Raw genomic sequence first — 16,078 nt, 5'->3', positions numbered from 1 at the left:
TATGTTTTAAAAAATCTTCATTATTCTCTGTTCGCTATCCTTAGAAGCTCATTCCTCATTTCTTGTTGTTGATAGTAAAAATGTGATAGGCATGGTTTTTCTTAGCTGAGTTTGTTCCAGTCGAAATAACAAACAGTTGCCTTATTAAACAGGGTAGAATAGCCACCAGTTTTTACTGTCATAGCCTGTAGTTGGAATGCTTTAGCTTAATGATCTCTTTTTGTCCCAGGGCCATTTGAAGAAGGTCACAGAACAGTATCCTGATGACGTTGAAGCATGGATTGAATTGGCACAAATCTTAGAACAGACGGATATACAGGTATCTTAGCCATTTTTTACCTCCTAATTAAATATGTTTTTGATAAGCCTGCTATAGTGTTTCTCGTCTCTCGTTTTCACTTACACCTCATTCTGTCTACCTTGAAAATCCAGGGTGCCCTGTCAGCCTACGGAACAGCAACACGGATCCTTCAGGAGAAGGTGCAGGCTGATGTCCCCCCCGAGATTCTGAATAATGTGGGGGCCCTCCATTTCCGACTTGGAAATCTAGGCGAGGCAAAGGTAGGAACATAGAGATGGTCCTTCTTTTGGACTATCAAGTTCAATGTACAGATTTTGAGATGTGCCACCCACATCTGTTAACAATGTAATTTTCCGTTCGTCTAGAAATACTTTTTGGCATCCTTGGATCGTGCCAAGGCAGAAGCTGAGCATGATGAACATTATTACAATGCCATTTCTGTTACAACGTCGTACAATTTAGCCAGGTTATATGAGGCCATGTGTGAATTCCACGAAGCAGAGAAACTATATAAAAACATCTTACGGGAACATCCTAATTATGTTGACTGTAAGGATTTTAAACTTCCTTTTAATGTATTTAAATGCCCACAACAGCAGCAAAAAAATGTAGCCTGGGGGGAAAAGAAAAATCTTTTTTAGAACCGACAGCAAAAAATTCTGATAATGGTCTCTCTTCTTCAAGGCAGATTTGTGACCTTAAAAAGGAAAAGATGCTGCTTCACTTATATTTGTGTTAGAAACAAAAATAGCTAAAAACCAGTTGAATCATATTTCATAGACTAGGTATCTTCAGTGGGCCAGCTGCCTTTATTAAACTTATAATAACTCCTTGGCATATTCGGTTATGGGTGGGCCTTTACGATAGTCCTACTTTGATTTCATATAAATATTTTGTAGTGTTTCTAACAGTGAGAAAAAAGTGTCCTTTAAATAATTATTACTAAAATTGTCCTACTTTGAGCTGTTACAACGTAGACATTGCTTTTTTTTTTTCTTTTTTAAATGGCTGGATCTGCAGCATATGGAACATCCTGAGCCAGGGATTGAATCTGGGCAGCAGCTGTGACTTACATTGCAACTGTGGCAATTATGGATCCTTTAACCCACTGTGCAGGACCAGGGGATGAACCTGTGCCTCCACAGTCAGATTCTTAACCAGTGCACCACATCAGAAACTCCTAGACATTGCACAACTGGGAAAGTTTTGTTTTGTTGTTGTTGTTTTTTAAGGCTGCACCTGCAGCATATGGAGGTTCCCAGGCTAGGGGTCAAATCAGAGCTACAGCTGCCGGCCTACACTACAGCCACAGTAACACCAGACCCAAGCCACATCTGCGACCTGCACCACAGCTCATGGCAGCATCGGATGCTTAACCCACTGAGGGATGCCAGGAATCGAACCTGCATCCTCATGGATACTAGTCTGGTTTGTTACCACTGAGCCACAATGGGAACTCCTGGAAAGTTTCTAATTAATTTATATGCTATACTTTCCTTAAAAGAACCTAAAGCTGTGATGTTTTAACTCTGGTCACATCAAGAGCTATTAACTTGGCCCTGTCATACTGTTATGGTTGCAAAAGTGATTTAAAATAAATAAGAGGAGTTCACGCTATGGTGCAATGGGATTGGTGGTGTCTCTGGAGCACTGGGACACAGGTTCAATCCCCAGCCTGGCACAGTGGGTTGAGGATTCAGTGTTGGTTGAAACTGTAGCTCAGATCTCACCCCTTGCCTAGGAGCAACATAGGCTGTGGGGTGACCAAAAAAAAGGAAGAAAAAAGAAGATTTTAGTTGAATGCCAGGCTAAAGTTGAATTGAGTTGATGGCAGTAGTAAGTCATTGTTGCTTTCTTGGGGGGAGGGACATTTTCTGGAGAAAATAACAACTTACATTTGTGTGGCACTTTTTTATTATTATTTAAGTGGATGAGCCAGTTAGAGCCCAGGTTATCTAACTGGTAATCCCTAGTAGCCCGTGCTTTCACTATTGTGTCATGTGCCAAGCAGCTTTTTAAGAAAAAGTAACTGACAGTACTGGGCATCAGAGAGAAACTGGAAAGAAAACAATGCCAAGCTTTTAAAATAGCTCGAGATGAGGACTCCGTCTGGAGTGCCAGCCTAGGGAATGGAGAGGAAGCGATAAATATAAGATTTAAACAGTAAGACTCAATGGTGACAGTTACTCTTTAATTATCAGTTTATTAATTAATTATATTGATGTTTGATATTTTTTCACCTGTGGGATTTTTCTATTCATTGTATGATTGCGTTAGTGAAAAACAGCATATGACTTTAAAACTATGATCCTATTGTATTGCTAATGTTTTTTCACATAAAAACTTGCATATTTTCAGGCTATCTGCGCCTAGGAGCCATGGCTAGAGATAAAGGAAACTTTTATGAGGCTTCAGATTGGTTTAAGGAAGCTCTTCAGATTAATCAGGTTGGTAATACTAACTCTTGGCTTTGAAAAATAATTATTTCACCATTTTCCCCCAGCAAATTAGCTTTTCCTTGTATTGGCTATCATATGTTTCTGGGACTGGCATCTCTCCATTTTTTTCATTTACTTGTTAAAGATGGTAAAGAGGTTAGAAATCATCTAAACGTTTGGATCGTGGTCCACAGTAAGAAATAGATTTCGCATCGCAGCCTGTACCTACACGTGTGTGTATATAAACAGCTGAAACAAAAGTTTTGTAAATCATTGTGTGCCCTTGCCATAGGCAGTACATTGATATTTTTTTTACTGTATTCCATTCTTTTACATTTCTGATGCTGATAACTACACACTAAATGGAATTTTTACTAAAAGGAATTTTTCAAGTCACTAATTCATCTCAGCACTCAGTTGGAAGAACACAGTTGTCGCTGTAGCCTGTAAACCTCTTCAGTAACCAGTGGTCTTTTAGCTCTTGTGGAAAGATAACTGATGTGTCTGAATTCAAATTACAAATTTTGCTTCCTTTTTAATGTGTGTTCCAGGACCATCCAGATGCTTGGTCTTTAATTGGTAATCTTCATTTGGCAAAACAAGAATGGGGCCCAGGCCAGAAAAAATTCGAGAGGATATTAAAACAACCATCTACTCAGAGTGACACTTACTCTATGCTGGCCCTTGGCAATGTCTGGCTCCAAACTTTGCATCAGCCCACCCGAGATAGAGAAAAGGTAATTTCATATCTTTAAAACAAAATTGAGGAGTTCCCGTCATGGCTCAGCGCTAACGAATCTGACTAGTATCCATGAGAACGCGGGTTCGATCCCTGGCCTTGCTCAGTGGGTTAAGGATCCAGTGTTGCCGTGAGCTGTGGTGTAGGTTGCAGACTCGGCCTGGATCTGGCATTACTATGGCTGTGGTATAGGCCAGTGGCTACAGCTCCAATTTGAGCCCTAGCCTGGGACCTCTGTATGCCACACAGTATGTTCCTAAAAAGACTGAAAAAAAACAAAATTGCTACTCGTTTTATTCTTTTTTTTTTTTTTTTTTTTTTTTTTTTTTTTTGTCTTTTTGCCGTTTCTAGGGCCACTCCCTAGGCATATGGAGGTTCGCAGGCTAGGGGTCGAATCAGCTGCTGGCCTACACCAGAGCCACAGCAATTCAGGATCCGAGCCACGTCTGAAGCCTACACCACAGCTCACGGCAACACCAGATCCTTAATCCACTGAGCAAAGCCAGGGATCAAACCCACAACGTCATGGGTCCTAGTCGGATTCGTTAACCACTGAGCCATGACGGGAACTCCTCGTTTTATTCTTGTTTGATTTTTTTTTTTAATAATGTTTGTTCTTTATATGTCCTTTTTTATAGGAAAAGCGTCATCAAGATCGTGCTCTGGCCATCTACAAGCAAGTACTCAGAAATGATGCAAAGAATCTATATGCTGCTAATGGCATAGGTAATTACAAGATTTGGATATCCATAACAATTTGTGAAATGAAGGCTTTGGGGGGGACTTTTTGTAGATCACATTTTCTCTGTACACATAATAAAGGTAGTTGTTTTAAAACAGGACTTTTAGAAGTTCCCTTGTGGTACAGCAGGTTAAGAACCAGGCATTGTCACAGCAGCAGTTTGGGTCACTGCTGTGGTACGGGTTCGATCCCTGGCCCAGGAACTTGCACATGCTACAGTGGCCAAAAACCAAATTAAAAAAGACCTTCCAGTCTGTTTAACTTTTCAGTGTTGGTCCAAATTTCAAATGGAAAAACTGAGTTGTTACTGTGGCACAGGTTCAGTCCTTGGCCCAGGAACGTCCATGTTCTGAGGGTTCGGCTATAAATAAATAAAATAGGACTTTAAGTTGTTTTCTGGCTACAATGAGAAAATTCTTAAATGTGAACATTTTTATAACTTTAGGAGCCGTTTTAGCCCATAAAGGCTATTTCCGAGAAGCTCGTGATGTATTTGCCCAAGTAAGAGAAGCAACAGCAGATATCAGTGATGTGTGGTTGAATCTAGCACACATCTACGTGGAACAGAAGCAATATATCAGTGCCGTTCAGATGGTAATGTCTTATTTTTCAAGATACTTTTATATTGTGTTCCTTGTTGAGCACTTGTTTTCTTAACCATTCTGACCCTGCCCTGGAGCTGCGTGCTGTCTCCTGTGACACTGTGTCTATTCAGAGGCTCCTAAGTATATAAGGCTAAGGCCGGTCTTTTAATAACAGAGATGTGAGTTCTGGCTCAGCCATTAATTAATTGCATGTCTTGAACAAAGACATCCTCTCTGAGCCAGTTTCCATATCTATAAAATGGAAATAATTGTGAGGTTATTGCATTGATTCCAATAAAATGGAAGAATTTTGTGAGGTTCCAGAATGAAAGCTTCTTGGCCCTAACTTGCCTAGTATAGCAGTAAGTACCCAGAAGATAGTGGGATATAATATTTGTTTACTTGTTTTACCCTGCTGTTTCTCAGATGAGAGAACAGAGGTTCAGAAAGATTAAGTGACATTTAAAAAAGAAAAACAGTCCCCGGGGATAAGTTTTCATGACTGTAGAATTTTGTTATGCTTTACACATTTGTTGCATACTTGAACTGGAAGTAAAAGAGTCATGCTCAGCATCTTTAGCATAGTGAAAAGTGAAAAGCTCTTAGGTGCTCTGGGAAATATTATAGTCAGAAATACAAAGGTTTGGAGTTCCTGTCGTGGTGCAGCAGAAATGAATCCAACTAGGAACCATGAGGTTTTGGGCCTTGTTCAGTGAGTCAAGGATACAGCATTGCCATGAGCTGTGGTATAGGTTGCAGATGCTGTTCGAGCTGATGTTGCTATGGCTGTGGTGTAGGCAAGCAGCTGTAGCTCCAATTGACCCCTAGCCTGGGAACCTCCATATGCTGTGGGTGTAGCCCTAAAAAGAAAGTGACATCTTCATGGCAGAATTAACCCCAATATCACTGTATTGGTTTTTCTAAGAAGTTAACAGTCAGAACTGTGAGACTTCTCATGCTTATTGCTAGTAGGTCCCACCAATCCTAAAAAAGGTGGTAAGAGGGCCAAAGGAGCCATGTGTAGGACTTGTAATAAGTTGTCGATGAGCTTATTCTAACTCGTATTGCTAAAGACATAAAGTCCTTCCAGGAGTTCCCTTGTGGTGCAGTGAGTTAAGAACCAGGCATTGTCACTGCAGCTGTTTGGGTCACTGCTATGGTATGGGTTCAGTCCCTGGCCCAGGAACTTGCACTGCTATGGTGGCCAAAAAAACAAAACAAATTTTTTTTTTTTTTTTTTTTTTGCTATTTTCGCTCGGATTGGGTCCCAGGAATCAAGTTATCCACAGACCAAGCATGGCTTAACCAAAGCAAAGGATCTTCCAAGCGCAGAATCATTCATGTTTCGAAACATGCAAAAAAAACAAATTAAAAGATCTTCCAGCCTGTTTAACTTTTCAGTGTTGGTCGAAATTTCAAGTGGAAAAACTGTTTGGAGTATATAGTTTTTCTTAACAGCTGTATTTTTACGTTGTGAAACTGTATCCTGGTGAATGTAAAAAGTCATTCTTAGGAGTTCCTGTTGTGGTGCAGCAGAAATGAATCCCACTAGGAACCCTGAGGTTGTGGGTTCGATCCCTGGCCTTGCTCAGTGGGCTAAGGATCTGGCATTGCTGTGAGCTGTGGTGTAGGTTTTAGACACAACTCAGATCCCGTGTTGCTATGGCTATGGTGTAGGCCAGCAGCTGTAGCTCCGATTTGACCCCTAGCCTGGGAACCTCCATATACCGAGGGTGCGGCCCTAAAAGGACAACAAAAAAAAAATTTTTTTTAATTTTAAAAATAATAAAAAGTCATTCTCAAATTAGTCTGGGAAATGAACCATTCAAAAAATAAAACTCCTTCTCATATGGCTTTAAAATCTCTTGACATTTTTATACAAAATGACTATCATGTACTCTTCGTTGCATATTTCTTTTATTGTAGTATGAAAACTGCCTCCGAAAGTTCTATAAGCACCAGAACACGGAAGTTGTACTCTATTTGGCCCGGGCCCTCTTCAAGTGTGGCAAGTTACAGGAATGCAAACAGACTTTGCTGAAGGTAAAAAGGAGAACTCAGTTCTATGCTGCATTGAATTTTTTACTCTGTTGTATGCATGCTCACATACTTGACACTCTATTTGATTAAAATCCTTTTCATGCCATTAGATCATATAAAAGATCTGCTTTGTTTTTTATTTATAGGCTAGACATGTGGCACCCAGTGATACAGTTCTTATGTTTAATGTGGCCTTGGTCCTGCAAAGATTAGCTACCTCTGTCCTGAAAGATGAAAAGAGTAATCTGAAGGAAGTACTTAATGCTGTGAAAGAACTGGAGCTGGCACACAGGTAAGATTTTGTAGGAACAAACTTTGAAACTCTTTGTTTCTTTAAATCCTTCTGTCTCAAAAGGTGCTGAAAAATCATTCCCTCGTGGGCAGTGTTAACGATCGACTGGACCATGAGATTGAGGTTCGTCCTGGTCTGCTCAGTGGTTAAGGATCCAGCGTTGCGTGACTGTGGTATAGGTTGCAGACGTGCTCGGATCCCGAGTTGCTGGTCTGCGTCTGGTCAGCTCAGTGATTAGATCCCAGCGTTGCCGTGAGCTGTGGATAGGTTGCGCGTGGTCGATCCGGTTGCCGTGACTGTTGGTCGCTCGGTCGGTTGCTGTGGCTCTGGCGTAGGCGGTGGCTACAGCTCCGATTAACCCCTAGCCTGGGAACCTCTATATGCCGCGGGAAGTGGTCCAAGGAAAGGCAAAAAGAAAAAAAAAAAAAAAGAAGAAGAAGAAGAAAATCTCTACCCTCAAGAGAATCGCTTGCTATTAGAATCATTCCCGCAATTTTTAAGCCAAAGCAGACAGCTGCCATCAGGTGGCGCCAAACCATAGCCAAAGTCCTGCTAGATTTGGATCTTCTAGCCTGGCCCCTAGAACTGACTAGCTAGCTTTGCAAGCTTGCCCTAGATTTTTCATTAATCTGACAATAATATGACCCAGCATTTTACACACTAGAAATTTTTAGACTCTGCTTATGTTAGTTTTACTTACTATACCAGTGTCTTTTTATGAGATAACTCATTTTCATTGAGCTAAGATTAAGGCCTTTCCTCTTCAATACTGAATAAGTTTAATTGACTCAGCTCAAAATTTATGTAGTTTTTTAGTATTTATTTGTATTTCAGTATATGGTAAAATTAAAACCTAACATCTCTTCAGGTTTTGTCCAACCTTATTTGAATTCTTGCTTCAGCATTTCTTGCCTTGCCCAGTAGATTATAAATACTTTCATGGCTTAAGCCTCCTAACTTCTGTGCTGATATATTTAGTAAATTTAGTGTTTAGTAAATATTTGTTGCTTGGATTGATTTTTGGTTGTTTGTGAATTTCCTGATAATTGTTAAATATAACTTTGCTTCTCTTCATGGACTTGCTACTATCAAGTGGTGTATTGATGAGAATCCTTTTTAAGTGAGTTACTTTATGTATTTTTCCTATTGAGATGACAGCCCTTCATGTATTGCATACATTCATTTAAGTATTAAGTATTCATTAAGTTCAGTCAGTATGTAAGCCTTCTGTCAGACTATTTTTGTAGAACAGATTAAAAATCTAAAGGGTCTGTTTCATTAATTTTTTCAAAGTATTTTATTTTCTCATTCCACTTAGATACTTCAGCTACTTGAGTAAAGTGGGAGATAAAATGAGATTCGATTTGGCCCTCGCTGCTACAGAAGCCAGGTAATGTTACTATTTAGGGAAGGTGACTTTTGAGTGAGGCAGTGATATCGATGTGGGCTGGGAGCAGGTTCCTGACTTTCCAGAGGCAAGTCTTTCACATTCTTCTCTGGGGCTCTCCAACCTCACCAAGGCTTTTTCCTAAGGGTCCTTTCAGGGAATGTGGCAAAGTTAATTTAGTTTGAGTACTTAAGTTGTATGGGAAAATGCTTTTCTATTTCACTCACATCGGCTAGGTAGTCAGAAGCAAGATTCCTGATTCTGAGGCACATGTGAAACTAATGTTGGGAATCTTTTTAGCTGTGTTTTGGGAAGACGGTAACAATTTGGAAACGTAACATAGCTGACAATTTGGGCTTATAGGAAACTAAGTTAGGAGTTCCCAATGTGGCTCAGTGGTTAATGAGCCTGACTAGTATCCATGAGGACTCGGGTTCAATCCCTGGCCTTGTTCAGTGAGTTAAGGATCCTGCATTGCCCTGAGCTGTGGTGTAGGTCGCAGATGCAGCTTGGATCCCACGTTGCCGTGGCTGTGGTATAAGCCGGCAACTGTAGCTCTGATTCAACCCCTAGCTTGGGAACCTCCATTATGCCTCCTTTGCGGCCTTTTAAAGACAAAAGACCAAAACTAAGTTAATTTTGCTAATTAAGACTCCCCATAGGTATCACCTAATGATCTTGCTTCAAATGTGTATAAGGAAGAGGTGACGTTCTGAGTCTTTGAATTAAAAGTATTGTGGCTACATTCATATTTCTCTAAATTTGGAATGTTCTAGGCAATGCTCTGACTTGCTGAGCCAGGCCCAGTACCACGTGGCCCGGGCACGCAAACAAGATGAAGAGGAAAGGGAGTTGCGGGCCAAACAAGAGCAAGAGAAAGAACTGTTAAGGCAAAAGCTTCTCAAAGAACAGGTATTTATTATATTTTCAGTTAAACTAGAACTAAAGATGTGCATACGTACACTTTGTATGTTAAAAAAGAAGTCCTGGAGTTCCCATCATGGCTCAGTGGTTAACGAATCCAACTAGGAACCATGAGGCTGCGGGTTCGATCCCTGGCCTTGCTCAGTGGGTTAAGGATCCGGTGTTGCCATGAGCTGTGGTGTAGGTCGCAGACACCACTTGGATCTGGCGTGGCTGTGGCTGTGGTGTAGGCTGGCAGCTACAGCTCTGATTCGACCCCTAGCCTGGGAACCTCCGTATGCCGCGGGAACAGCCCTAGAAGAGGCAAAAAGACCAAAAAAAAAAAAAAAAAAAAAGAATAAGTCCTTTTGATGGTAGTCATGATTTTTTTGGTTATAAGAACATTTTGATGAGTTTTTTCCTACCCTTTTTTTTCTCATAGGAAGAGAAACGTCTCAGAGAAAAAGAAGAGCAAAAGAAACTTTTGGAACAGCGAGCCCAGTATGTAGAGAAGACCAAAAATATTCTTATGTTTACTGGAGAGACTGAAGCAACAAAAGAAAAGAAACGAGGTGGCGGTGGTGGCCGGGTAAGATATGCCTCCAGTTAGAAATGAAGTTAGGGAGTTCCCGTCATGGCTCAACGGAAACAAATCTCACTGGCATCCATGAGGACACAGGTTCAATCCCTGACCTCACTGAGTGGGTTAAGGATCTGGTGTTGGCGTGAGCTGTGGTGTAGGTTGCAGACGCGGCTCGGATCCAGCGTTGCTGTGGCTGTGGTGTAGGCCAGCAACTGCAGCTCCAATTTGACCCCTAGCCTGGGACCCTCCATATGCCACAGGTGCGGCCCTAAAAAGACAAAAAAAAAAAAAAAAAAAAAAATGAAGTTAATTGGTTAGACTCATTCAGTACTTAGTCCTGAGCTTTGGCCTCCTCTGCTGAGAGACAGTCTTCCAACACAGAGACTACTTTAAATGGTGTCTAGTATTTAGAAGTGAATTTGAGTGTATCTCAGTACAGTTAGTTGACCTTGTCTCGACCTTGTAGTTGATTTTTGCCTTTGGGGGTATTCATCCCAATTAGACGTCTTTAAAGTATGGGCCTCACCAGACACCTCTTCAACACGCCTTAGAGGAGGGATGGGACGCAGCCTCCTTCAAACCCCAACACTCGTGCCAGCCACCTTCCACCATCCGGGAAGGCACTGACGGTGGTCTTATTTGGATTCCAGCGGTCCAAGAAGGGAGGAGAGTTTGATGAATTTGTCAACGATGACACCGACGATGACCTGCCAATATCCAAAAAGAAGAAGAGAAGGAAGGGCAGTGGCAGTGAGCCAGAAGGCGAAGAGGAGGAGGGTGGCGAGAGGAAGAAGAAGAAGAGGAGAAGGTGGTATCATGGAGTAGCCTTTTAAATCACTGGGTTTGGAGTTCCCGTTGTGGCGCAGCGGAAACGACTCCGACTAGGAACCAGGAGGTGTCGGGTTTGATCCCTGGCCTCACTCAGTGGGTTAAGGATCTGGTGTGGCTGTGGTGTAGGCTGGTAGCAACAGCTCCAATTAGACCCCTAGCCTGGGGACCTCCATATGCTGCGGGAGCAGCCCTAAAAGGACAAAAAATAAATGTCACCTGGGTTTTGAATAACTTCACAAAAGTGGCAAAAGACTTTTCACCTTGTGAGTCTTAGTTTACACCCAGTAATCCCTTGATCCGCCCAGACAAGGAAAAGCTTTTCGTTACCCTACTTCCTGCTTTAATCCTAACATGGACCCCATGGCCAAAGGCCCTGAGTGCTTGGAATCTCCACACATCCCCACAGCTTTGCTTCTGAGAGCTCTGCGTCAGTCATAATTGCCTTTCTTATGACAGTAAAATTGCAATGCTTGTTGGGAAATGTATGCAATTTAGGATAAGAAAACTTAGTGTGTTCACACTCAGTATCCACATGCAGTCTTAGAAGAGCCGCTGAGCTTCTGTTTCCTCTCCGTAAAGTGGTAATGGCGATGGCCCAGCTCCTGGTCTGAGGGGATGTAAAAAATGTGAATTTAGGTGAAAGAAGGGCCTTTCAATCCTCCCAGTGCTTCCTGCTGTTACAGCAAGTGGTGCTGTGCCCCTGCCTAACCTGGAGGTGCCCGGGAGCTGCCCCGATCCTCTCATGGTGCCTCGCTGTCCAGACTCCTCCAGTCTTACCAAGGCCTGTTCTTCCCACCCCGCAGCTGACTGCTTGTTGAATTCACTGAGGTGCAAACTTGTGGGATTGATGAAAGCTGTGGCAGGCCTGGAGTGAGCAGCTGGGAAGGAAGGAAGATGAGGGAAAGGGTGTGAAGTCTGGAGCCTGGGTCTTTTCTCATATCCTCTGTCCCTCCAGAAAAAAGATTCAAGCTCATCTTAGACTAATAAGAGGCCTCACAGTGACTAAATTAGTCAGCAGATATGGCAAAAATAGAGTTTTTCAGACCCCTGAGCCATGTGCGGCAAGAGTAGTTTGTGACCTCTGTCCTTGAGTGTATCCTGTGGTGGAGGCCCACCCTCATAGAGAAGGGTATTCAGAGTGATTGATACTATTTGGATGGCAGAGTTCCCTTCGTGGCTTAGCGGTTCACGAATCCCACTAGGATCCTTGAGGATGCGGGTTCCATCCCTGGCTTCGCTCAGTGGGTTAAGGATCTGGCATTGCCGTGAGCTGTGGTGTAGGTCCTGCGTTGCTGTAGCTCTGGCGTAGGCCGGCAGCTACAGCTCTGATTTGACCCCTAGCCTGGGAACCTCCATATGCCACAAGGGCAGCCCTAAAAAGCAAAAGCAAAAAAAAAAAAAAAAAAAAAAACTACTATTTGAATGGCAATGGACTTTATGGGCTTGAGCAAATCTTGACAGTTTTTCTCTTGGTGTTCACTATGTAGACCTCCCAAGGGAGATGAAGGATCTGATGATGATGAAACAGAAAACGGCCCCAAAGCCAAAAAGCGCCGTCCACCAAGAGCAGAGAAGAAGAAGGCAGTAAGTGTCTGTGATACTGTGGTTTTCTGTCCCCGGTGGGCGTAAAGGACTGCAGTACACTGGAGTACATTCTTGCCCTGCCGTTTCTTCAAGCACAGATGCTTGTTTTTGAACTTTATTGGTTGCCATTTATTGGTTGGTATCATTGCAGTGCAAACCCAGTTTAACAAGACAGTCTAACCTAAGAGTCTTGACTAATCTGTTATGTTGATCTTCTTTCTTCAGCCCAAGCCAGAACGTCTGCCTCCTTCAATGAAGGGAAAAATAAAATCCAAAGCCATAATATCATCAAGTGATGATTCGTCTGATGAAGATAAGCTGAAAATCGCTGATGAAGGGTAGGAATTTTTCACTTGATATGTTCTAATGAAAGAGGCCCGGGAGTGTCTGTGCCAAAGTGTCTGTTGTCTCTGCAGCCTCTTAAAATCTTAGAACTGGAAGAAAGCTTAGCACACATCTCACTCTAATCTTGTCATTTTGTCCTACCACATGCTTGTCCCTCAAAGAAGGAAACCTATTTTTGAAATCTCATTTCTTCAGGGATATTAGCTGAAACCTTTCAGATGACATCCCCTTAAATAAAATGTATCATTTTGCTGCACTGCCATTGACTGGCTTTTAAAGTATTATGAGTAGCCTGATCTTGGTCACAGAGAGAAAGAGACTTTCTTTTTTTTTCTTTTTTGCTTTTTAGGGGCGCATCTACGGCATATGGAGGTTTCCAGGCTAGGGGTCCAACTGCTGCTGGCCTACACCACAGCAACACTGGATCCTTAACCCACTGAGCGAGTCCAGGGATCGAACCCACAACCTCATAGTTCCTAGTCGGATTCGTTTCTGCTGCGCCACGATGGGAACTTGGAGAAAGAGACTTTCTTGACTGTTTCCGTTTCCTCCTAGTTAGGCAGTAATGATGACTCAGTGCTACCTGCTCCACGAAGGGCTTATCCTAGACTCCTTTAGCTCACCGCCCACTTGGTGAAACAGTAGTCTAGTCTTCTCATCCTGAACTTGCCCCTCAAGCTCCAAATTTGGATTCCTAGACTAGGACTCTTTTTTTTTTTTTTTTTTTTTTTTTTAGTCTTTTTAGGTCCGCACATGCAGCATATAGAAGTTCCCAGGCTAGGGGTGAAATCGGAGCTACAGCTGCCAACCTGCACCACAGCCACAGCAATGCCAGGTCCAAGCTATGTCTGTGGCCTACACCACAGCTCACAGCAACGCTGGATCCCCAACCCACTGAGCAAGGCCAGAGATCGAACCTGCGTCCTCGTGGATGCTAGTCAGATTCATTTCTGCTGAGCCATGACGGGAACTCCTAGACTAGGACTTTTTAATACCATCCTACGCTGTGTTGTTTTCATAGCCATCGTTTCATTCATTCATTAAGAAGACATCTGAACATCCATTCCATGAGATAATGAGCTAAGTTCTGGGGGTTAGAGGAAAAAGGTCCTGCCCCTAAGGACTCTGTGCTTTGGAGACAGTGGAGAATGACAGATAAACCAAAACCACATTATATGGGGAAAAGTGTTCTCACGTGTATTTTGTATTCGTTATTCAAATAAATACATCTCCTCCTTTTCATAACTTTACAAATGAAATTGAGAAATGCCTCATTCTGATGGGAGGTGCAGGTATAACCAGTGAGAGTCACCCTTCACTGTTTCTATCCTGTCTTAAAGCGCCTTATTTCTCCTGTTTAATCCTTTTTATAATGAACGGGTATCACACTTACAAAAAAGTACACCCAACAGATGCCGCAAAATGAACACCTGTGTCAAAGGCTTTTAGGTGAAGACGGTTAAATGCCAGCTCCGCCCTTTTTTAAGGTCACCCCCTGCTTGTCACAGCCTCTTGGGCCAGGACCCCGAGGTCTAACGGGTGTTTTGTCTTTGCCAGGCATGCCCGCCACGGCCACAGCGACTCGGACGAGGGCGATCGGCGGAGGAAGGGCGCCTCCTCGGAGAGCGAGTCGGACGAGAACCAGAACAAGTCGGGCAGCGAGGCCGGCAGCCCCCGCAGGCCCCGGAGGCCGCGCTCCGACGAGGATTCCGACAGCGACCAGCCGGCCCGAAAACGCCGGCCGTCGGGCTCCGAACAGTCTGACAACGAGTCCCTGCAGTCCGGCCGGAGCCGCTCTGGAGGCTCCGAGGTGGACTCTCGGCCCGCGTCCCCCAGCGCCGAGTCCGACCACGACTCCGACCGAGCATCCGACAACGAGGGCTCCGGCCGCGGCTCCGGCAACGAATCCGAACCTGAGGCCTCCAACAACGAGGCCTCGGAGCGCGGCTCGGAGCGCGGGTCCGAGGACAGCGACTAGGCCTCATTTCCTAAATAAGCTTCATCTCTGGAGGGGACTTTTTTTAATCTATGAAAGCTGTGATCAAAACGTTTCAGGTGTTTAGTCCCACCGTGGTGAGATTTTTTTTTTTCCTAAGGCATTTTTTTTTTTTTTTTTTTTTTTTTGGTTCTAGCCATTTGTTACGCCGCCCCTCGAGACCTGTCTGTGCCGGAGCCCAATATTTACGTCTCTCGAGCAAATGAAGAAGGCGACTCTTCTTCATTATGGTACAGTTCCACCTGTCATATGTGAAAACTGCAGTAAAATAAACCCACACGCTAAAGCATTCCTGTAGGGAGGTTAGACCGAGACTGTGGCAGGCATCTCATCTTCTTTCTTTGTTAAGCTGTATACTGTTTGGATTTTTATTGCAATCTTTTACCAAGTGGTGTGAGAAACTTGGTATTAATATCTTCGTTCCATTTCAAGTTTAGGTCAAGAATATTTTTGTTTTCCGGAGGAAGAGGTATCTACTGTATAATTGCACCAAAGTACAAATGAAAGGAAGGTTTTCTTTGATAGTGTAATCCTGCAGCCATGTAGATAAAGACACAAATATATAATTTGTTAGGTTGAACAAAATGTGGAAAAATGCTTTTCTGTTAGTAGAATGCCGAGACCTACCTAAGCCACATAATAAATTCTTTTACCAACTTTAGGTGTAACTTTGTCTTTTTTTTTTTTTTTTTTTTTGGCGTGGTATGTTTGTCTATGAAAATTTAGCATCAGTAAACTATGCAACTATTTGGAAGAACCTGAATTAAGCCAGAGGTTAGTGGAGTTTTTTAAAAGATGCAAGAAAACTAAGGTAATAGTATACATTTTTATCTTCAATAACTTGGTGATTAACCATTTAAAGGTATAGTTTGTAAAAGAGCTGTAATGAATTTAGTCAACAAGTATGAAATACATTATATGAGGCATTGAGAGCACAGATAAAAAGTCTTCCTTGTCCTCAAAAATCTAATAGAGAAAATAAGTTCTTTGTCCTTATAGCGTGAACATGGGGTACGCTATTTGCACTTTGGGAGTCCCTTATGAATACAGGTATTTCTTCCAGGTGAGCCCTCAGATCAACAAAACAAGATTTTCTCCCCAGCCGCTTTGCCCACATCAGAAGCCACTGTGCACTTTTTTCAGGTACCGTTCCCTCCAGCCACATTTTGGAGCCTGGAGGTGACAGAAATGACCAAGGAGCAGGGAATCCCCCTGAGGGCAGAGAAGGCCCTTCTGACAAAGGAAACTTGACCTCTTACCTTTGCTTTGCTGCTGTCTGGGACTCAGAGTAGCTCCATCACCCTGGAGCCTTG

At 42.9% G+C, this 16,078-nt stretch overlaps 1 protein-coding gene across 1 annotated transcript in view; it reads left to right on the top strand.

Annotated features, from left to right (window-relative positions):
• CTR9 (CTR9 homolog, Paf1/RNA polymerase II complex component) overlaps positions 1-15,426 on the top strand; it is a 28,852-nt gene extending 13,426 nt beyond the window's left edge. Inside the window, 16 exon segments of the mRNA XM_021083325.1 lie at positions 230-319; positions 433-561; positions 667-850; positions 2,660-2,748; positions 3,291-3,476; positions 4,117-4,204; positions 4,666-4,814; positions 6,731-6,847; positions 6,991-7,136; positions 8,455-8,526; positions 9,300-9,435; positions 9,869-10,015; positions 10,660-10,817; positions 12,328-12,424; positions 12,650-12,762; positions 14,327-15,426. Coding sequence (XP_020938984.1) covers positions 230-319; positions 433-561; positions 667-850; positions 2,660-2,748; positions 3,291-3,476; positions 4,117-4,204; positions 4,666-4,814; positions 6,731-6,847; positions 6,991-7,136; positions 8,455-8,526; positions 9,300-9,435; positions 9,869-10,015; positions 10,660-10,817; positions 12,328-12,424; positions 12,650-12,762; positions 14,327-14,747 — 2,322 coding nt within the window. The 3' untranslated portion in view covers positions 14,748-15,426.

This window comes from Sus scrofa, chromosome 2 (assembly GCF_000003025.6).
Source record: "Sus scrofa isolate TJ Tabasco breed Duroc chromosome 2, Sscrofa11.1, whole genome shotgun sequence".
NCBI classification, from domain to species: Eukaryota; Metazoa; Chordata; class Mammalia; order Artiodactyla; family Suidae; genus Sus; species Sus scrofa.
The sequence above is the reverse complement of the archived record's forward strand: the minus strand, read 5'-3'. Positions and strand labels throughout refer to the sequence as shown.